The sequence below is a fragment of the Tripterygium wilfordii genome, chromosome 2, assembly GCF_013401445.1.
Source record: "Tripterygium wilfordii isolate XIE 37 chromosome 2, ASM1340144v1, whole genome shotgun sequence".
NCBI classification, from domain to species: Eukaryota; Viridiplantae; Streptophyta; class Magnoliopsida; order Celastrales; family Celastraceae; genus Tripterygium; species Tripterygium wilfordii.
The window spans coordinates 7,933,720-7,956,025 of NC_052233.1; the positions used below are offsets into that span (position 1 = coordinate 7,933,720).

Sequence of the window (22,306 nt, forward strand, 5' to 3'; positions counted from 1 at the left end):
CCCAAAAGACACCCATTTAATGTGGAGTGTTGGATGTGAAGTGGGCTTTACATGTGTGTTTTTAATCAATGGCTATTTTAATGTCACATAGATTTGGGGGACTTTTGAGGGTCTCTAGCATTGTCCTTTGATGATTTAGTTGGACCAACAAAATATATAGATACAATGGTGTAAATTTATTGACTTTCATTTTGGTGTAATAGAAGTGGGGTTCCGTATTGATTTTGGTATAAATGTGAGTGTGTTTTGTTGTGGGATCCACTTAAAAAGCAAACAAGGGAGCCAACCCAACCTCCATACCTCCTTGCTTGACCCAAGAAAATAGGGTCAATAAATTGGTGATGTTGTGTGCACCATTTCATCCATGGTCCATTAGATTTTCCAAAAAGTAGATCCATTGCCAACAAAATTGCATTGTTGCAATTGCTCGTAAGAGTCTTTATCTGACAATAAATTAAAAGGAGTCGTTTTTTTGAATTTAGGATTGTTAAAAAATAAAAATAACGTAATACCAGCCCAAGGGGCCCAACACGAAGACTTACGAAATGTTCATTTACATTATTCGGGCCGTAGTGGTAGACAGTGGACTAAGGCCCATATTTTGACGGACGGCCCTTAAGAATTTAAGGCTTTATTTGGATTGAGAATAAAGGCTTGACAATTTAAGAGTTAAGTAGGGTCAAGTGAGAAAGAATTATGAGAATTGGGAAGAGACCATTTTTATTCACCCTTACTTTAATAGAAAGTAATTTAAAGAGAGTTATATAAGTTACAAAAATACGTATATCCTTGTTAAAATCAAAATTAATGAAAAAATTGTATGGATGATTTAAGAAATAATATATGAATTATTTAAAAAATAATAAACAAAATTTTCTCAAAAATCACAGTATAAAATGTTATGTTTGAGAATTAAGTGATGAGTAACTAATTCTTTTCTACTAGCCTAGCAAATATGAAGTTTTTTTTTTTTTTAAATACCGTTGAGAAATATGTTTTTCATTGGAATTGAACATTGGACACGCATATGCCTAATTTAACTGATTATCGATCAAGTCACCTCTCGTTAATAAACAAATATGAAGTTACTCTACTCATTTAACCCTCCATAAACTCTCCAAAACATCCGTCCAAACATATCTTTAAGAAAAAAAAAGTGTAATCAAAATACCAAGAGATGCAACCAAGGCTTGCTTAGGTATATTTTGGGTAAAAATGGAAACCCAGCTAGAAGAGGGACACTTGAAGTTTATATTTTCAGTCTTATTGATGAGAACGCGAAAAGTATTGTTCTTGCAAGCTTTGAGAGGTTATCATTGGAGTTTATTGGAAAGCCAAAATACGGACTGGACTTTTCTGGTGGGGAGGAAAATGAAGGTTTGGTACTAGTAGAGGGTGTGGAATATAGGCAAAGACAATGGTGTGTCCTTGATCCGCAAATGGTAGATTTGGCTGATTTGGCACATAGCATAGGCTATTCTTGTAGTCTATCAGATTGCACTACCCTGAGTTATGGGACTTCTTGTAATTATCTAAGTTGGCAGGGAAATGTTTCTTATGCTATTCCCCTATATTATCAGGTGAATGATCAGAACAAATGGGACTGTCATTTATCTGGCTTGGTTATTGTCACAGTAGAGGATCCATGGGATCGTGAGTTTCCTATGATGTTTGTTTATGGATATTCTCTGACCCTTGAGTGACATTCTTGGTGGACAATCTGTTGGCAAGGAATTGTTTCAGCCATTTTCTTTGTATTGAATACTCTTATATGGGACGAAAATTCATATGGGACTGTGCCATTTGGCATATGTTTGCTATGGAGTTCTTATGGTCTGGCTTATCAGTTCCACTCGTGTTTTTGGGTAGCTATGTTGGGGTCAAGAAACCAGCAATTAAGGATCCTATGAAGGCAAACAAGATTCCAAGGCAAATTACTGAGTAGGCTTGTCATTTGGTTGTTCATTCCTTGAGGACAAGGAATATTTCAAGGGAGATGAATTGATATGAACATGAGGTTATAGTAGTCATTAGTAGGTTTACTTGTTAATATTGGGTTTGTTAATAGTTTTGTAATGGCCATGTGGTGACATATTATTGGTTTGACAATTATAAATAGTAGCGAAAGCTTGTATCAGAAACCAGTTATGAAATAATATGAGAATTGTTTGTTCTTCCATATGTTCTTGTTTCCTTGTTTTCTCTCTGTAAATTCCTCTGCCATTTCCACCATTCCTCCTGCAAGGTCAAGGTTCGAACGGGGTTCTATCAATCATGTGGGTGTTTGGATCTCCCTTCGTCTAGGTATGGGACTGGACCGGACCGGACAACCATGGAAAGAGCTATCAGTGGATCTGATGGTACAGGTAAGGACCCCAGCCCAGTGAAAGACCCTCACTGAGTGCAGTTGACATGGGCGTCGGCTCAGTAAAGTTGGGGTATTGATACGAATGTCCCACATTGCTTAGATAGAGGACTTGCGATCTATTTATAAGGAGGACAAATGTCTTCTTTAATCAGTCAACAAATTTTCTAGGTAGTGACCTATTGAGCTTGTTGGTTACAACCAGCCCATATATGGGTAGTGGTTGGACTTGTGTGGTTGGTTAAGGAATGTATGGGCTTGCTGGGTGTGTGTATAGGCTCGCACCTGGCCTGGTTCTTAATAATGGTATTAGAGGTGTTCGGCCTCTGCACATGTGGGTGTTTGGATCTCCCTTTGTCCAGGTATGGGACTGGACTGGACCTCCACAGAAAGGGCTACCAGTGGATCTGATGGTACTGGTAAGGACCCCAGCTCAGTGAAAGACCCCCACTGGGCGCACACATGTGGGTGTTTGGATCTCCTTTCGTCCAGGTATGGGACTGGACTGGATCTCCATGGAAAGGGCTATCAGTGGATCTGGTGGTACGGGTAAGGACCCCAGCCCAGTGAAAGACCCCCATTGAGGGCAGCCGACGTGGGCGTCGGCCTAGTAAAGCGGGGGATATTGATACAAATGTCCTATTGATATGAATGTCCTACATTGCTTAGATAGGAGACTTGTGATCTATTTATAAGGAAGGCAAATGCATTCTTTAATCAACCAACAAGTTTTTCAGGTAGTAGCCTATTGAGTTTGTTGGTTACAACTAACCCATATGTGGGTAGTGATTGAACTTGTATGGTTGATTAAGGAATATAAGGAATATATGGGCATGTTGAATGTGTGTATAGACGTGCACCTGGCCTGGTTCTACATCCCCGAATTATCGGTGTTAAAGAAAAGTATGAGGGTGCATCACAATGGACGCGCAACTGTACCGAAACCGAACCCGGACGTGTTCTGGTTAATAAACCGGATTTGATAATCGGTGATGGGTCCGCTACTTGTAATTGGAGGATAGATCTTCTGGTGGCTCTCGGTCAAAACGAAAGAATCACAAAAGGGCAGAAGTCGGCGTTACACTGTGAACCCCATCATTTCGATTTCTCTCTCGACGGCTGCCAATCTATTCGTAAGCACCAATTGTTTAGGGTTTTCTCATTAATGCGTTTATTTTGCTATTTTAAGGTTTGATATTCGCTGTTGCTTACGTTGATTACGCGATTTTGGGTTGGAATTTGGTTTTCACATGATTTCACCTGATTAGGTCGATCGCTGTTTGGAACTGGTTTCCTGTGTTCGATGATTCAAGTTCAGATTGGTTGCTGATTTTTGGGCTATTTTTTCCCCGAGTTTTGAGTGATGGATTTGGTGGCTGGTTGCAAGGTATTATTTTACTGTTATTGTCTTGAATGTGTCTACACGGTTATAGTGCATTTTTTTGCCGTTGATGTGATGAATATAATTATAGAAACTACGGGTATGTGCATGATTGTTATTCCAGTTGGAGTTTGAGACTCGAGTCTGTTCTTATGATATAAAAGTACTGGAAAACAAGCTGTGGCCACGATTTTTTTTTTCCTTTCATTCGTCTTCCAATGAAATAGTGCTCAAGGAAAAGAATATGTCTGGGAATAAACATCTGTTGTATCCTTTTGCCTCTCAAGTTTTGAAGTTTTCAAATCATAACCTTAGGGATTATGTACTCTAAGGTGGCATAGATTATTTTTCTTTTGCTGTTTGCAAGGAGTTTACTTCTGCTTGCACTTTCTTTTGTAGGAAAAATTGACATATTTCCGAATAAAAGAACTTAAAGATGTGCTCACTCAGCTAGGTCTCTCAAAGCAGGGGAAGAAGCAGGTAAGATGGTGGCTGTATATTGCTAACATTTTTTGGGTTATAAGGGCAAATGCAATGGGATTTAGGTTGCTGGGTCAACATTTTTGTTGGCCCGGTCCCACCTCTATTACACAAAAAGTCAAGTCAAACACGTATTCTAATACAGCCACATCAGCAAAACACAAATTTCTATACACTTTTTCTTCCCACACACTTTATCTTTCCACTCAACCCAACAACATTCCATTCCTCCATATTATCCACAACAAAACTACACCAAAACATCAAATATCAATACATCCACATCAGCAAAACACTTATCCCAATACAGCCACATAAGCAAAACACATTTTACAATACAGCCACATCAGCAAAAGACAACATTTTTGTTGGCCCAATACCACTTCACCGTTGCATTTGCCCTAATCCTCATTTATGACATAATCTTGACCAATGTTGTCAGTGTCTTTTGGAGCTTTCCATCTGGAAGTTTATTTTGTTAGAATTTCATCAGAGCTGTGATGCAATAATTAGTTATTATTTGGAGTTTGCGGTTACTGTCTTACTGGTTTATTTTCTATTCTCTTGGCTTAAAATGCTAAAGATATTGATTGATGCATCGGTGTTAGGTTCAAATTGTACTTATAAGAAGAATACATTATCCAAAATTTCATTTTTGAGTAGTAGTTTCTCTTGAATCATCCCCTCCAATTCCCTCTTAACCATCTCCCCCAAACTTTTTGTCTTTTCAGGCAGCGGGAGCTTTCATCATATGTGTTTGATCTAGTCTAGCACAAGCTACTTACCCCTTTACTATTTTTCATTTCAGCTGGCTCATGATACCCTTTGTTAAATTTTTTACTAAGTTGACTTCGATTGAGTTATAATAGCCATCTATTTGGTTTGGCTTGGGATATGTCGACTCTTGGAAATAATTTACTCATATGATTGACCTGTTTACTTTCATATTCTTGAACCCACCCATCAATTTTCTGATTGGCCTCTTGTTCACATCATTTTATGCTCCTGTATCAACTGTTTATAATCGATTAATAAGATGAAAAATAAGCTAATTTATTAGATTACATTATTATGAAGTTCAATATCCATGCTTATTCTTTCCTTTCTCGTCTTCTGTAGGACCTTATTGACCGTATACTAGCAAGTCTTTCAGATGAACAAGGTAGTAGCTTTATTTTTCTTTCCTGGGTGACCATTTGTTGTGATCCAGTGTATCTCATATTGTTAAAACTTTTTTATTACTGATTTATTTCTTGGGATATTTGCATTGGCAATGTTTCATCCTTTTTAAAAAAAAGGAAAAAAACTATTGAAGGAAAATAAGAAAAACAAACAAAAAGCAATAAAACCTATCAGAGGAGTGGGGCATTTGTGTCTGCAAGTATCCCCCAGCAGAACGTGACCTTTTTTTCGTCTTCAAAAGATAGAAACAGGCAATCCTCCTTATTATGTTGTTGCGAAGTAGCAAAATATTTGAAAATTTTGAAGTCTGATTCACTCTGGAGATTTGGCTGTGTAATTTACTGAGAATTGGAGAAGCATTATGTTCAAGTCTTTTGACGTTTGTCGTGTAATTAAAAGTTAGCTATGGGTTATTTTTTTACTTTCTTTTTAGGCATGGAAAGAAAAATGTTATCTGACTATTTTCTTGGTAGTTGAGTGAGGCTTAGGTTCAGCATTTTCATTTTAATTGAACTTCTTATTTTTTGTTGAATATTAGATGGGTGTTTCCAAACCAAATTTCATTTTCGATTAGCCATTTCTTTCTGCTTTTATGCTACAAGTTAGTTCAAATTGGTTTAATCTTTTTCTTCCAATCTGCTTGTTGTGTGTTTTGGTTGGGGAGGCTGATGACCATGCATCTATATTTGCATAACAGCATAAGTTAGCTTCTAATGTTGTTCAACTATCATTTCTGATTTTTTTTTATGGAAATGTAACTGAATGTTTTGCCATATTATTTGTAGTGTCCAAGATGTGGCCAAAGAAAGGCAGTGCTGGGAAGGAAGCAGCAGCGAAACTAATTGATGACATATATAGGTTTGTCTTATTGACAACTTGACTGATGAGGGGCAAGTTCAAGTGTTTGGGGTTAACCTATGCGAAGCATAGGAGTTCCCTCCTTAATTCCTTATACACACACACTCACGCACGCACACACTCGCAGACGGACATTCACATGTTCATGATCACACATACATTTGAATTATGGTTGGCATATAATGTTGTTGTACTGCCTTTCATGTATGTGAGTATCAAGCTCCTTTGAATTTGATAAGCCTATTCTATTTTTATCACCAGAAAAATGCAGGTATCTGGGGCTAATGATTTAGCATCAAAGATTCCGGGTGCTTCTGATAGCAGCAATGTGAAAGTTAAAGGGGAAGTGGAAGATCCCTATCAGTCGGATACAAAAGTTCGCTGTCCTTGTGGAAGTTCATTGGAAACAGAGTCTATGATTAAGGTTATATTACTTGTAAAAAAAGGTTATATTTTGTGTATATATTTGTTCATTTTCTTTTGATTGTTGCATCTCTTTTAAGTTTTATTGTCTGCTCCTTTAGAAAAGAAGTTCTTTCTATTTAGCTTCTTTCCAAATGATTGATTCATATGGAAGCTGCGGGGATTCTAAATCAGTGTTTGCTGATGCGATTTGTTGCTCTATGTTTCTTAGTTGAGAGCATTTTCTGTGTATATTGCGAAATTTTATTTTCATTAGCAAGAGTGCTGTCGTTGTCGCTCCCTCTGAACATTAGAAATCTCAAACTTGGTGATATTAGATGTCTTTTCTTTTTCAACCTGTTACCACACCTCACATAAATACTCATTCTTTCAATGCTACTTCTCAATTGACTCTATTTTTTGTATCTGCTAAACCAATGCAGCATAAGGCGGCTAGCTAATTTGCTTCTTTTTTTTTTTGCCAAAGTTCTGTGTTCATATTTTACATTTTTTTCTTCTTTTTATTTATGTGGTGACAGAAATTTGTATTGATATCATGAGATTAGCTAAAGGTTGGTGTATTGCAACCCAAAAAGGTGGTTGTCTTACAAGAAACACCATGTTCCGATGTTAGCTTTGTTCTTCTAAGTTATGTGATACTTACGTTAAGATTTCTATGATATCTAGATTAGTGATCTATGGAGATGTAGTACTGAAGATACACTTAGTAGGTTGCATTATTTTCTTATTTAATATATACTAAAAGAGAATTGTGAGGTATCATCTCTGGCTTTGAGTGTCCTGGCTGCTATTAGTCAACAATGAATCTATATCATATGTCGTGGCAGAGCATGTAGTAATTGCTACTCTTGGACATTCATGTATGCTTATATTATTCCCTCTTTCCTTTTTTTTTTTTTGTTTATGCCATATAAATAACTTTGAAAACCCTTCATTAGTGCACTCTTGGATTTAGTGACATCCTTCAATGCATTACTTATTTGCCGTGCTCTTGCTTTCATATTTGGCAGTGTGAGGATCCAAGATGCCATGTGTGGCAACACGTTGGTTGTGTCATAATTCCAGAGAAACCAATGGAGGGCGGCGCATCAATCCCTGACTTATTTTATTGCGAGATTTGTCGACTCAGTCGGGCTGACCCGTATGTATTACTAGTGTTTTATTTTGCCTTTTGAACTTCTTGTTGACAATTTTTCCTTTGTTGGCTGGACCGGGAAGGTTTTTTATGCTTTCTTGTATATAATGGGGGTAAGGCTGTTAGGCGCAGAGACAACCGTTCTATACTTTTCATCTACACTTCTAGAAGATTAGATAGAGCTACTGGGCCTCTTAATTAGTTTTGTTTCCCGACTTTCTTTTAGTATATTTTTTGGCTTCTTAGAATTTAATCATGAACTCCTCGTATTTCTTGCTTTAAACAAGTTGTTTTTACTGTCTTAATTTAGTTTTAGCTTTCTGGAGACTATATATTGTAAAGTGATATTTTTGTCTACAGCGTGTTCGCATGTTATGAAATGTTTTTGTCTTCATTAATATGTTTGAATGTGTCTCTTCTCGACAGTTTTTGGGCTACTGTTGCACATCCGTTATATCCTGTGAAGTTGACTACAACAAATATTCCTACTGACGGGTGAGTGCATCTGTGCACCATGAGAACTTGTTTCTCTTAATCTGTGGGAGATGACTGTGTTCACCGTAGTTGTCAAGGATGATGTGGATTGTTGTAGAATCTAGAGCTCATTTTGCATTTTTTGCGAGAAATAACAGATTCAGTTGCTTGGCTGTTGATTGAATGGTTACTGACGAAAGGACAATGCTAGAGACCCCCAAAATTTGATCCCCAAAAGTCCCTCAAATCTATGTGGCATTAAAATAGCCTTTGATTAAAAACACACATGTAGGACCCACTTCACATCCAACCCTCCACATTAAATGGGGGTCTTTTGGGGATCACTTTTTGGGGGTCTCAAGCATTATCCCTGACGAAATAGATATTATGAGTCTTGTTCCTATGACAGGTTTATATTTGTATTGTCGAGATCAGGAGGATGATACTACATCTTGTCCAATATGTGAATATTCAGCTTTAAAGAATGCATCCAAAGTACAGACGACCCAAACTAGAGAAATTACCTAGTTGACCTTTCAATAAAACACGAAGGGTGGTGAACCAATTGAATTACTAAATGTCGCTGCAGACTACAATTTTCCTCTTTTTCTTTCTTTTTTTTCCGAATAATTCTTTCTCTTAGCTATTTTTTTTTGGTTCTTTAAGCTATTGTCAAGGTTCTTTGGTTGGCGCGCATCTGTCTTTTTTTTTTTTTTTTTTTTTCTTTTTTTGTGTGCCCAAAGTTATTTTGTTAACTGAAATATTTCCTGTCGAAACATTTCAGTACAAACCCAGTGCAGAGTGTGGAGAAAACATTTCATTTAACAAGGGCAGACAAGGATTTATTGTCGAAACAAGAATATGATGTTCAGGTTTGGTTGTTTTTGAAGTGATGTATGAGACATGTGTTGCTTTTTTAGAGCGACTTTAATAAAATGGATGGATGGTTTATCATGTTTGTAGGCTTGGTGTATGCTCTTAAATGATAAAGTTTCATTCAGGATGCAGTGGCCGCAATACGCAGATCTTCAGATCAACAGTATGGTTATCACTGCTGATTAGCTACCCAAAATGCTTGGCATCTTATTGTTAAAGTTTGAGAGTTTTGTTTTTGGGTTGTATTTCTTCTGTGATTATTGCTAAATGTAGGTGGATAAAGCATTAAGTGGTGTGTGAGCTATGATTTTTACTTATTTGTGTGTACAGGTGTCCCTGTTCGTGCTATTAATAGACCGGGCTCGCAACTACTGGGTGCTAATGGTCGTGATGATGGTCCTATTGTGAGTCCTCTTCCCTTCTGAAATGCAAGTTCTCTTTTCAAATTTATGTTGGGGATTTTTGGCATCCTATGAGTCCATTTCATGATATTTGTTCTAAACTATTTGCGGCTTGGTGGGAGCCCATGTGATTTAGGCTATGGTTGGGAGGAGGAATACTTTATTTTATGACTGTTATATATTTTGACACGGGGTTCTCATTTTTTGAATTTATTTTCCTTTTTACAGATAACACCATGTACAAAAGATGGTATCAACAAGATTTTTCTAACTGGATGTGATGCTCGCATATTCTGTTTAGGTGTCAGAATTGTAAAACGACGAACTGTTCAACAGGTAATTCAATGATGACATCAATGGAATAATGGTGATTGAATCTTTTATATTATTCGGTTTCTTTTAACATATATCTAGTTATATGGAGGATTTTGAACTGCTGAAAAGTTTACTGTTGACTGCTGAATTTGCTGGCGGATTTTTTTTTTCACTTACTAACGGACAGGGGAATTTCTGTGGTGGATTATATCCTAATATTTTTTTTGAGTTAGAGGAGGGATTGATTTTTCAGTTGTCTATTAGCTCTCCTCCTTATCGGTTAGACATTTTTTGGTATTACTATAATTCAAAACAGAGAGCTGTGTGAATTACATAATGTGCTGTGCCCTATGGTTAACTTTAGCGTGTAGTCTTTAACTTTTATGTTAATTGTCTGGATCTAGTTGTTTATGATCACGTGTCTGTCTTATGCATATATTGGGATAGACTTATTTTATGCTGCAGAACTTAATACTGTTATAGAATTCATTGCTTTTCAAACTTTGATGACGAGGTGGGAGATGCCATCCCTTTACTATTAGGAGCTTCGATTTCGTGAACTTTTCATTGATGGTTGGACACTAGATATATGTGTATCATTTGGGCATCAAACATTGAATATATTTCAACCGGACAGCTTTTGCATTTTTCATGACATTTTTTGTTTGAAATAATTAAAGTTGGTAGTAATTGGTTTTGATAAATTTGAAATTTCTTTAAACAATGTGGAAATTTCTGCTGCATTTGTGCTCACCTTTGTGCTGTTCCTGGGAAAGCCCTCATTCACAGCGTTCTTCATTTATCCTTGCTAGTTTTGGTTTAATACTATGCTTTATTCTCTAGATCCTCAACTTGATTCCTAAGGAGTCTGATGGGGAGCATTTTGAAGATGCTCTTGCTCGTGTAGTTCGTTGTGTTGGTGGTGGAACTTCCGGAGATGATGCTGATAGTGACAGTGATGTGGAAGTTGTTGCTGATTCTTTTTCTGTGAATCTGCGCTGCCCTGTAAGTTTCATCACACATTTGATTTGGAAGTGTAGTCTTTCACTCTAGTTTGCAGTAAATTCTAATGAATCATGTGGAGGAAATGTCATACATTTTCGTTAATGGAGTAGCTTTTCAAATTATTATATTGGATCTATGTATTAGTTTGAAAGCTTTTGGAGTTCGCCCCATTGTTTGACACGGTTCAATGATGCATGATTTGAACAATGCATTAAGAGCTGAAAATATGGTGATAAAAGGTTTGGAATATTGGATGGCGGTGGTTGTATTATTATGGTTTGGGACTACATTATATCATATTTACCACTTACCAGGAACACTAAATCCCTCGGTACCCTGAACTAGGACGCACATCCCCAAATGGGATACACTAGCGGCCTGGGACGCTCGGGAACATGATCTGGGACCCCCATTTAAATAATTGACTCAAAACTGCAAGGAAAACCAAAAGCATCACTGATTTTACAGTGTTTTTAACAATTTTGAATATGGTTCATCAGATGGACATATGTACCTGGTTTGGGAGTCTGTCTCCCTCCCCTAGCTCGATCTGTCGCAGTTGCAGATATATGAGGAAGGAGGTGGTGATAAAATAAAACCCTAGATTTATCGTTAATATGGGCTGTTTTTTTATTAAAGTTTATTTGGCCCTTTTCTTGCTGGATTATAACTCATCAAATGGACTCGTCTGGTCCATTTAGTTACTGGCTCATTGGCTCCATGGAATGATTTAGTCAAAGTTAATGGTGTAGACAAAATTAATGGTTTTATTTCTAAAATGGCTATGAATATCCATATTTCAAGGGTAAAAAAATAATCATCGTCTATATATATACATCAAGAATAAGAAAACATATAATTCAATATTTAGTGGTGACCCCGAATAACTCTTCAAACCGTACCGCGTTCCAAACTAGCGTACCAATTAATCCTACCCCCAATTTACCACAAATTAATCAAGTCCTGTATCCTGTACCGAGTTCCTGGTAACTATGCATTACAGTATGTGTACATCACATATTTGTTTTTTTTTTTTTTGTGTGTGTGCTGGTTCATGTCTTATTATTGTGAGGTTGCAACTTGCAAATGCAAGAGTAGTGATGGTTGGTATCTAAATTTGGTTGAATGGACTTTATTTTGACTCCCCCTTCATAACACTAGACAGGAGATCTAAATATTAGCTGAAGTTTATTTTATTTTCTTTCTCTTTTTCAAAAGGAAAAAAAACTTGGAAAGCAGTTTTCTTTTTTCAGTTGAAGCTTGTACATAATTCCTGTGATTACGGGGAACAAAAGAGCTTTCTTTGGCCAATTAGTAGCTATTCCTTTATAATAATTTGTAGTGTCAGGGATGTGCTTATGAAGTTTGGTTTTGATGGGAGTTATGATTTTGTGTTGATGTGCTCTTAACTGATTTAGGGGGTCTTGAGGAATGCAGAGCGCAATTTACTGTACTTGAGCAAATCTATATGCCAAACAGCATTTTGTTTCAATGCATTAGCAACTGTTCGATTGTGGGATAGGATTAGAAACAAAATTATTAGATCTAAAGCTAGAGAACTGCCAAGTGAGAATTTAAAAAAAGAAGAAGAAGACCATTTAAGATGGTATGGGCCTGTGCGATGTAGAGAGTGGAATGGCAGCAAGCATAATTGAGAAAATTCAAGCAGGAGATTGTAAAAGGAGGAGGGATACCAAAAAAAGGCATGGATAGAGTATAAAGGATATGGGCTCTATAAGACTGACGGAGAGAATATTGCACTACCAAAAGAAAAGGAAAGAAGATTAGTGAACGTTTTTCATATAAATGGAAGGAAAATATTTGGATTCAAATTGATTTCTCTTATGGATTCGTGTATCCGACCCGAATGATTATGATGGTGATGGTGATGACGATGAACAAGTTTTTGATTGTGGGTTGATTCTGCTAGATAAGGAGACTTCTTTATCTAATTCTTGTAATTCGTGTGTTAGAAAGAACTTTGAGTTGCTACGTTTTCCCGGTGCAGCCAGTACGAGACTTTCTGTGTTTTGTAATTTGTTCAATGCTTTGGTGTCAAAGTCACCATGAGTATTTAAGTAGCTAATTTCCATCTGCTTCCCCGTGTAGATGAGTGGCTCCAGAATGAAGGTTGCAGGGAGGTTTAAACCTTGTGTTCATATGGGCTGTTTTGATCTTGAAGTTTTTGTGGAGCTGAACCAGCGATCTAGGAAGGCAAGCTACTGAAGGTTTATCAATTGTGCTCTATAATTTTATTTGTGTCTTCTGACAAAACATTGCTCTGGCTACAGTGGCAGTGCCCCATTTGTCTAAAGAATTATTCGTTGGAATATATCATCGTCGATCCATATTTCAATCGCATCACGTCTAAGGTAGATCTTCTTGTATGGCCTACTGATTTTCTTGACTTCTATGAACATTGCTTTATCTCATTGACTCATTAATTTTATCATGGTTCGTTTTGGTGGTATAGATGAGGCATTGTGGTGAAGATGTGACAGAGATTGAGGTGAAGCCTGATGGGTCTTGGCGTGCAAAGATGAGAAATGAAAGTGAACGTAGGGAGCTCGGGGAGCTTGCACAATGGCACACTCCTGATGGTGCAATCTGTGTCCCTACTGGTGAACTTAAAATAAATGTGGAAATTCCAAAGCTGATCAAACAAGAAGGTGCTTCAGAAGCTCATACTGGTTTGAAACTTGGAATCAGGAGGAATGGTAATGGTATTTGGGAAGTGAGCAAACCTGAAGATATGAATACATTCTCTTCTGGTAATAGATTGCAAGAAAGTTTTTTGAACCACGAGCAGAAAGTTATCCCAATGAGTAGCAGTGCCACTGGAAGTGGTCGGGATGGTGAGGATCCAAGTGTAAACCAGGATGGCGGAGAGAACATTGATTTTCCAAGCAATGGGATTGAGCTTGATTCTTTACCTCCGAATTTAGATTCTGCCTATGGGTTTACTGACAGAAACCCTTTGACGGCAGCAGGAGATGCAGAAGTTATTGTTCTTAGTGATTCTGAAGATGAAAATGACAAATTAACACCTTCTATAGCTGTCTATAATAATAATCAAACTGATGCTGGTGGGTCAAATTTTTCCGTACCCCCTCTGGGGATTCCTGATCCCTATTTGGAAGATCCTAGTCTTGGACCTGGTGCAAATTCTTGTATGGATCTTTACAATGCAAATGATGATGAATTTGGGATGCCACTCTGGCCTTTACCTCCAGGAACCCAATCAGGTCCCGGGTTTCAGTTATTTAGTTCAGAGGCAGATGGCTTGGTTGATTTGCAGCATGGTTCTATCAATTGTCCCCCGTTGATGAATGGCTACAGCTTGGCACCAGAGACTACCTTGGGGTCTGCTCCTTTAGTCCCAGATTCTTCTGTTGGTCGGACTGATACAGACATAAATGATGGCTTGGTTGATAATCCCTTGGCATTTGGGGGTGATGATCCATCTCTTCAAATTTTTCTTCCAACCAGACCTTCAGATGCTTCTATAAAGACTGACTTGAGAGGTCAACCTGATGTGTCAAATGGTATACGCACTGATGACTGGATCTCACTAAGACTTGGGGGTGGGACCTCCGGCGGTCACGGTGAGTCGACAACTGTAAATGGAGTGAATTCAAGACAGCAAATGCCATCCAGGGAAGGTGCCATGGATTCTTTGGCTGAAACTGGTTCGTACCTGTTCTCTTCTGAGTTATCTTACTTGTTTCTAGCAGTGAAATTTTGACCTGGAAAGGTTTTTCAGAGTGAAATATTTTTTGAAATGTCATCAAGTATTATGTAGTTGAGCTCTTCATCCGTTAATTTTTATGAGGATTTTAAATGTGATCCTGATTTTAGATTCAAGGTGATTATTTCTTACCAGTTACCACCTATTTACCTGGTTGAGCCCCAGGTGTAACTTGTCCACAACTGATTCATAATATGCTGTATTAGTTGGGCTTACCAGTTTCATCAGTTTTTGCACTGATTATTTCCCTTTTTGCAGCTTCGCTGCTCCTCGGCATGAATGATGGTAGGAATGAGAAAGCAAGTCGGCAGAGGTCAGATAGTCCTTTCTCATTTCCTCGCCAAAAACGTTCAGTAAGGCAAAGGCTATATCTTTCCATTGACTCAGATTCGGAGTAGATGAAATGTAACCTAGCGTGGTGAGAATTGTTGTTGCTCTGTTTTGAATTTCTTTGGACAGAAGACATCCGACAGGAGACGTCCCCAGGTATTTTATATGGCAGTGAAAGGAAATAGACTAATGATTCAGGTCTTTGTGACTCGTGAAGTCTCCCAATTAAATGCAAGGGGTAAATAGCAGAACCACAGAGAGGTTATCCTTTTAAACTGTGCTGGTACCTGCAGCACTAATTTTTGTTTCAATTGGTGAGCTGGTGGGGCTTGTGTATCCTTTTCCATTGTATAGTGCCCTATCTAAGCGGTGTTTCTGACACCATTTGTTTTATCAACAGGCACCTCCACTTCTCAAAGATCTGCAGGTCCAATGCTGGTAAATTGTACATTAGTTATTTAAATATGAGAATCACAGCGTTGGAACTAAAACCGATGGGTTGGAATCTTTTGGATGTATTATGGTCTCCAATTGAGTAGCACCAGCACCCATCTTTTAAGAGAGCGGAATAGCATGTAAAGATCGAGTACAGATAATATATAGAGAAATTGTTCACATCTTTTTATACCAGTTTAACTGAGGCAGGCTTGTTTTGACTTTTTGTGAGTTTCTTGTTGCTTCTTTTTTCTAACTGAAATGGCACTGCAAGTTGCGCTTTCTTTTGTAAGTCTCGTCTTGTTTAAAGGTTTTAATGGTTCTCCTATTCTGTCTCAAGTGTGAGGGATTAAGCTCCTTTTACTGGCTGTTCCCATTTCATTTTAGTACTGCCAAAGTGCAAAACATGGAATGGAGATTTTGGCGCACACTCGAAGATGGTTCTCTCTTCATTCTCCAATGACAGTCTTCAAGTCTTAACCCACTGTTTGTACCTACGAAGCTATCCACCCACTTCCGAATGGTTTAGTACCGCTTCTCATGACGAGAAGAAACCAGTAACTATGGTATCAGACAAGCATAATTCAATCCTTCAAGTCAATTAAGGTGCAGACCTTACAACGCAAGCCAGACATATGATACTTGACTAGGTTCAGATGCTGGTATCAGGTTCCAGCAATTTATGCGTACAGAAGCACAAGGCCATTACTTGGCGTTCAGAATTCAGAAACACAATGCTTAAAAACAAACCCAAACTTCATACCCTTATAACTGTTGGAGAAGAATCTGGCTGCCCAACAGACGACGATTTGCATGGTTCCACCGCCACCGGTGCCTGTTCCAAACAGCTTTGAGTATCGTCACCTGTCATACCAATCGTCATCTTCTCCACCTCTTCTTGAGTATATACATGGATCTTAGACACCACATCGCAAAACTCACTGTAAAATGGAAAAGAAACACACATCATAACCTAAGCTCCTATTTTTGAGTTTTAGCATCAAATGGTAGAGAACAGAAGGTTCATTTTTCATTAGCTTACTGCCATGGGTCATCTCCAACAACCATTATGTCATTCTCACTGTCTGTGTACAAGACACGCCATCCTTTCCCAGGATCTTGTAAAAGGCCTTCCATGCAGAATAGTCGTTCGAGTTCACTCAGTAGATCATCATATCCATTCAGTTTTGAGAGATCAATAGCTCTCCCCACCAGGCTGCCCTGCTTGTGGACCTACAATAAGTTCATGGCATCAAGATAGAAGAAAATATGAACGTGGCAAGCTATGTTCCAGCTTAACTACTAGTATAGCTCACCTTTGTGCAACTCCTCTTACCAGAGCTTTGTGAGTTTGTAGCCGGCGTCTCGGCAGCCAAACGAAACCCAAAAAGACTGAAGCCATTGCCACTCTCATTGAAATTTTCAGCATTTTGCTTTCTGAGGTGTGTCTCTACAGCTGGAGAACCAGAAAGATTTTCCAGTGGCTCCTCACTTAATAGATTTAGCTTCCTGACTTGGTTCACTGTACCACCAGTTTGGGTAGGAGATGGATAGAGCTGCACATTTTCTTTCGGGAATTTGTTTGCATAAGAGCCAATTTTGTTATCTTGGCCGGGTTTAAATACTTCACCATATGGAAAATACATATTTCGAAGTCTTTCTGGTGCTAACGGGAAGAAAGTAGGTTTGCTTGCTTGATACATGCTGAAAGAATTGTAACCAAAGTCGGGGTTCCCCCATGGACTCAGGCTGAAATTAGCTTTTCCAGTCAGGGATCGCAATGGGCATATTTCTTGACCTTGCAAGACCTTTGGAAACCTCTCGGAATCCACAAAGCTTGGGTAGGAGTTGGAATGAACCTTCATGAACTCACCAATGTCAGCTTTATCCATTGTAGTTGACACAGGATTTTGATTTGCAGTGGATCGCATCTCAAAATCCAACGGGTTGTTGCCTGTATCACAGCCACCTGTAGGTGATACGAGACATAAATTTTCTTGACCTTGCAAGACCTTAAAGGATCTTACAGACTCCTCAAAGTCCAAAACCCCGCCCCCTCCTGCAACAAGACATACGGTTAAGAACTCTGCATGAATCAGCAAGCATGGCTAATACGGATGAGATGATGCTATCTGAATGGTGAATTTTATACCAGTTATGAGGTTCTCAGGCGAGGTAGATGACAAATTTGTCCGCAACTTCTTTAGCCTTGGGGAAGATTGAAAGTCCAAGGATGGGAGAGAAGTGGATGGCTCAATTTCCCACGGGGAAACTCGTTCTCGGTGATCACCCACAATATTTTCATCCCATCTGACCTGTTACGAATTTAGACAAGCATGTTCATATAAAACGCGTCATTCCCATGATAGAATAATCAGTTTTAATAGCAGTCATTTTTGCAACACTGAATGAAGACAAGTACTTTTAGATTGATAAAAAATGTGATGCAACAGAGAGTTTCCCAATGATAATGCTTTCAGAGTCTCCCGGATGGACCATGATAATTAAGTGCTGAATGGTTCCCAAACTCCTAAAGTAACTCTCATCCCCCACCCCCACCCCCACCTCCACCGCAGAAGATGAAATGGAAGCAGATCTAACAGAATATAGTAATGACACCACACTCCCAAGTCATTGAAGAAAAACTATGAAGCTCACCAATAAGCATCTCCAGTTGGAGTTAGCCCACCTATAGGGATCTGAGTCACTTCCTCCAGTCACCACACCGCTAAGCCTGCAAGAAAGTAGAACTTTGTGCTCACGAAATGACAGGAAAGGAAAGCACTAGAAATGAGAAGATGCTACTAATCCACCTGTGTGATCAAATAAACAGACCTTTGTTCTGGGGAATCGTCTATCTCAAATCTCATTTTGAATCGTGCTCCAATACAAACAGGGCTTTTGATACTTCTCAAATATTTGTGGTAGGGTATGATAAACTCTGCGTGACTGGCCCTGCATTTATCAATAATGTTAAACATCTTAGAAATTTCAGTTCTCATCAACTATACGACAGACCCAAAATGTCAACTGATTCCAAAGATAAACGAACTCATAACACAGCAAACAATCCATGGACACAAGTCACACAACATCTATTACTATGCCACAAATAGCAATTTACATTTGTTGCTACTTGGAAGCTCGAGCATTACAGTTTTCAATTGTATTAGATTTCCTTTTGCTGGAAACTTCAAGCAGTAAAGAATTCAAATCAACTCAAGATGATTATCCATGCGATAAAAAATGTAAGTGATTCTAGTCGGATCACATAAAAATGCTGACCCATATTAAGGCCTGACAATGAACTAAAGCAGCTCAGCTATATCTACTAGGATTGACACTAGATAACCATTTCATGTACTTCTGAGCAACACAGTGAACAATAATATTATGCACGTACGTAGATTGTAGTTTGATCATTAACTAAACCAGCTCAATTCCATAGAGGTGCCAACACCATTTACAAGTAAATGAGTACAGTGTAGTATAGAACGACTAGGAGAATCAGAGTATTAGCGCTCTAATTTGTCTTAAGGAAGGAAGCCATAATGGCCACTAGTGATACCTTGGGCTGTAGAAAACCTGAAAGGTGCTCTTGGTGGATAGGGCATTAGCTACTTGAGAAAGAACGCCAGGATATGAATTCTGCTTCTTAATAAGTGAATCAGGAAGACCATTTCTAGGCCGAACAGTTCTTCTTATTCCCAACCTCAGCTCTCCATCTTCACCCCTAAAATAACAATAAAAGTTATAAAAGAAAGCTGTTCTTTCATGCATCAAATTGTTCTTGGAATTGTATTAAGACACCAAATGTTTATATTTACCATGAAAATGCTCTAGTTGATTTCATTTCCTCATTATTACTTCATTCCCGCTAATGGCCAAGTACTTAATTTAAAGAGGGTGCTTTCTGAGATCAATTCCAATTGGAAGAAAATATAGGGGAATGCTGCAAAACATGCATATGCATGTGAGATTTACGTTTATATTTGCCTACCTCAGAAAGAGAACTGCATCCCCTGAAGAAAGATTTTTTTGATTAACGAAAAGACTCCATCCTGTAGTAAGCAGATGGCGTCTTGGTTGACCTGCAAAGACAAAAACATAAAATAGTATCAATCCTTGCTTCAAGCAAATCAGACACCAGAATTCTATCAAACTACCTCGGTAAATATGTCGAAATTTCCAAGCTACTCCATGCAGGTCCTTAGCAACAAGCTCTTGAGAGGGCCTCTGCTGCTTATAATCCTGCAACAAAGGAAACCCACCATGTTCACACTCTCTGCTGTTTATAATCCTATAACAGATGAAAAACAACCATATTTTTGTGTAATTAATCAATCAATGAGGGGAAAGATGGGTAAAGATAAGAGCATAGAGCACACCAGAGGAGGAAAGCAGTCTTCAGCAGCTCTACGAGGAACAGAGAACCCTCCATGAGTGCTGGTATCAGAAGCCGTGAGTGTCTTGCAGAACATGTGAGGTGTTAGCTTACTAGGTAATCCTTCTCCTGCCTCCTCATCCACACTAAAATCTGTAAGCTCTTTACCCTCTAAATTCTGCCCTACCAGCTACACAACAACCAGGATTCACAACATCATTATCTGGATTTTTCTTCTAAACTTAAAATTGCTAAACGTTTAACAAAGTAACCCACTCTCCAAAACTCCACATACTAACAAGAAAAAGAAAAATTCCCTAGTTATAGTAACTCACAAAGAAGCCAAAAACTTAGCTAGAAAACATACCTCTGGGAGAGGAAGCAAGGTAAGTTGTGTGTAGACCTCATCATTATCCTTATTAGCCTGTTTGACAGTGAAATTTTGTTATAGCAAAAGGAAGCTAATTCCAAGATGCAAAAACTATACTAAACCCCAATAAATACTTACAAGCAAATGGACATTCACAACCCTGCAAAAGATATGCGGTGGGAGGTCAAAGGTGGGCAATTCCATGCCAGAGAGAGGCGAGGAAGAGGAAAGCTGTTCCAAGTGCCCTTGTGGGAAGTAAACAACAACATTCCCTTTCTTTGGCAGTGAAGTAAGAGGGCCAGCACAAGCATGCCAAAGCTCCAAATAAATTGAAGAGGACACAGTAGATGGAGATGAATGCGACGAACATGAAGAGGGCAAGCAGCAGCAGACACAATTACCGCTACCTTTTTCACAGTTTCCATTGCAGAGTGCATTCTTCTCCTCCTCAGTCACTGCATAATTCAGATCAATTTCCATGAACCCCCAGTCAGGTTATCAGTATGGGTTCAATACCAGTACAACCATAACAAACCCAGGCAACAAAAAAAAAAAATCAATTTCCCCTCTTTTTCAAAAGTAGTCAATAAATAAAGCAAAACAAACGGGGAGGATGAGAGTATACAACGGCATTCAGTAGCTAGAGAATAAAAATCTATAGAGAATTGGTAAATAAGGTCAAATCAAGGATAACCCACAACGCTAAAACAGGAGCAGAGTGTAATTTTAAGATTAGAAGACAAGAAGAGGGTCATGTTTGCAGCAGGAATGCTAAAAGGTGACAAAGAAAAGAAGGGGAGAGAGGGGGGTATCATATAAATATAATAATAAGAAATTCAAAGAATGATTCCTGTCCTGGCCCATTTCCAGGTACTGATATGAGAGGAAACACAAGCAGAAGCAGCAAAGGAAACACGGAAAACAAAAGGGAAAACGAAATTAAAAGCCAATGTGGGGTGGTGGCTTTTGGACTCAGACTGTTACAGAAAGAGAGAGAAGAGAGAGAGAGTCTCTGTGCTGTTGTGTAGGGGACAGGCTAAGACAGGTACATAACCCCACACTCCACCTCCTTCACCTTTGGCTTAGCTTTTTTATCTCTTTTTTCCTCCCTCTCGTTTATCTTTTACTAATGACAAATTATAGTTCACTGTTGTTGAGGCCTCACCAAGACAAAAAAAAAAAGAAGAGGGTTTTCATCAGTTGATGCCATATTGAGACATTAGTCATGGAAACTAAATGATTCTCTTCACAAAAACTCACTTAAGCATTTTAGCAAACACACTATGAACTTGTTCACACTATTCAGCTGTGCAAATATTACCTCTTTGGAGCTCAGAGCTTTCCGTTTGAGCCTAAAAAATTCCCCTTTATCGAGCTGGTTCACGAACCTTTCCCTGATTATGGTAAAAACAATAAGAAGATAAACCAATAATAGCTTTACAATTGGAATCTGCTTCTTCTTTTTTTCAATTTGTCACAAAATGTTATAGAAAGTAAGTTTGTGTGTGTTTGTGAATTCAAAGTAATAGTGGACCAAATGCATGGGTAAATCCGTAAATCTCATTATCTATTTCAGTTATATTATTATTAATTTATTATTCAGTATGAATTGAGACATCAGAGCAGACAAGGAGAGTACAGTAGTTTAGACCTGAGAGAGGGGGGGGGGAGTTGTCAATGTAAAATGGGGCCCTTGAGTTGAGACTTTGGCAGCAACTAAACTATCGTAGTGGGCGTGTTTTTAGTTGGTAGAACTCAGTGACTGTTCGAGGAGACCCAACAGTTCAGTCTCATCGCTCTGTTCCTTTGTCCAAATTTTCCTGAGATGCCGCCCTCAATCTCTCTACAGTGGCGCGTGAGGCCCATGCTTGCAAAAATTATCAAATCAAAGCAACTAACTAAAATGCGAACTTATATTTTTATCATTATTTAGAAGATATTGGACCCAAAATAATGATTTCATTTATTCATACATTCAACAAGTGATCCGCTTTTTAGGTCCTGATAATAGCAAAATGACCCCGGACAATGCTACATCCCCATTTTGTGACCTCCAAATCTATGTGATATTAAATAGTCATTCATTAAAAACACACAAGTATAATCAACTTCTCATCCAACACTCCACATCTCGGCACTAACCG

General features: G+C 38.4%; 2 protein-coding genes across 4 annotated transcripts; one reads left to right on the plus strand and one right to left on the minus strand.

Moving 5' to 3' along the window:
- The first annotated feature begins 3,306 nt into the window (after nt 1-3,306).
- On the plus strand, nt 3,307-15,700 carry LOC119983353 (E3 SUMO-protein ligase SIZ1-like). Of its 3 annotated transcripts, XR_005464613.1 has the most exons (18): nt 3,307-3,498; nt 3,634-3,752; nt 4,146-4,226; nt 5,346-5,388; nt 6,194-6,266; nt 6,528-6,690; nt 7,700-7,830; nt 8,251-8,319; nt 9,083-9,170; nt 9,262-9,337; nt 9,505-9,578; nt 9,804-9,911; nt 10,734-10,895; nt 13,005-13,109; nt 13,187-13,267; nt 13,369-14,584; nt 14,902-15,287; nt 15,374-15,642. XR_005464613.1 is itself a non-coding variant. In XM_038827032.1 (17 exons), the coding sequence occupies exons 2-17, from the start codon at nt 3,729-3,731 to the stop codon at nt 15,039-15,041; spliced, it is 2,634 nt and encodes an 877-aa protein (XP_038682960.1). In that variant the 5' UTR covers nt 3,307-3,498; nt 3,634-3,728; the 3' UTR covers nt 15,042-15,700. The 3 variants fall into 3 exon arrangements, 2 of the variants coding, with proteins under 2 accessions (XP_038682960.1, XP_038682970.1); XM_038827032.1 differs by having other exon boundaries at nt 14,902-15,700; XM_038827042.1 differs by lacking the exons at nt 3,307-3,498; nt 3,634-3,752; nt 4,146-4,226; nt 5,346-5,388; nt 6,194-6,266 and having other exon boundaries at nt 6,591-6,712; nt 14,902-15,700.
- Nucleotides 15,701-15,954: 254 nt separating this feature from the next.
- LOC119983366 (auxin response factor 4) lies at nt 15,955-21,204 on the minus strand. Its single transcript, XM_038827053.1, has 12 exons — nt 20,301-21,204; nt 20,160-20,216; nt 19,797-19,982; nt 19,575-19,659; nt 19,409-19,499; nt 18,977-19,141; nt 18,244-18,363; nt 18,067-18,142; nt 17,561-17,723; nt 16,725-17,467; nt 16,451-16,641; nt 15,955-16,349 (listed from the first exon to the last, which is right to left on the minus strand). The coding sequence occupies exons 1-12, from the start codon at nt 20,640-20,642 to the stop codon at nt 16,166-16,168; spliced, it is 2,403 nt and encodes an 800-aa protein (XP_038682981.1). The 5' UTR covers nt 20,643-21,204; the 3' UTR covers nt 15,955-16,165.
- Nucleotides 21,205-22,306: the final 1,102 nt, after the last annotated feature.

Bases quoted from the DNA above. Each gene is read 5' to 3' on its own strand.
- LOC119983353 (XM_038827032.1), top strand. From the start codon at position 3,729: ATGGATTTGGTGGCTGGTTGCAAG. The intron at 8,320-9,082 runs GTGAGTGCATCT...GAAACATTTCAG, and splicing joins ACAAATATTCCTACTGACGG to TACAAACCCAGTGCAGAGTG. The intron at 10,896-13,004 runs GTAAGTTTCATC...TTCCCCGTGTAG, and splicing joins CTGTGAATCTGCGCTGCCCT to ATGAGTGGCTCCAGAATGAA.
- LOC119983366 (XM_038827053.1), bottom strand. From the start codon at position 20,642: ATGGAAATTGATCTGAATTATGCAGTGACTGAGGAGGAGAAGAATGCA. The intron at 16,642-16,724 runs GTGAGCTATACT...AACTTATTGTAG, and splicing joins GTAAGAGGAGTTGCACAAAG to GTCCACAAGCAGGGCAGCCT. The intron at 16,350-16,450 runs GTAAGCTAATGA...TCCATTTTACAG, and splicing joins GTTGGAGATGACCCATGGCA to TGAGTTTTGCGATGTGGTGT.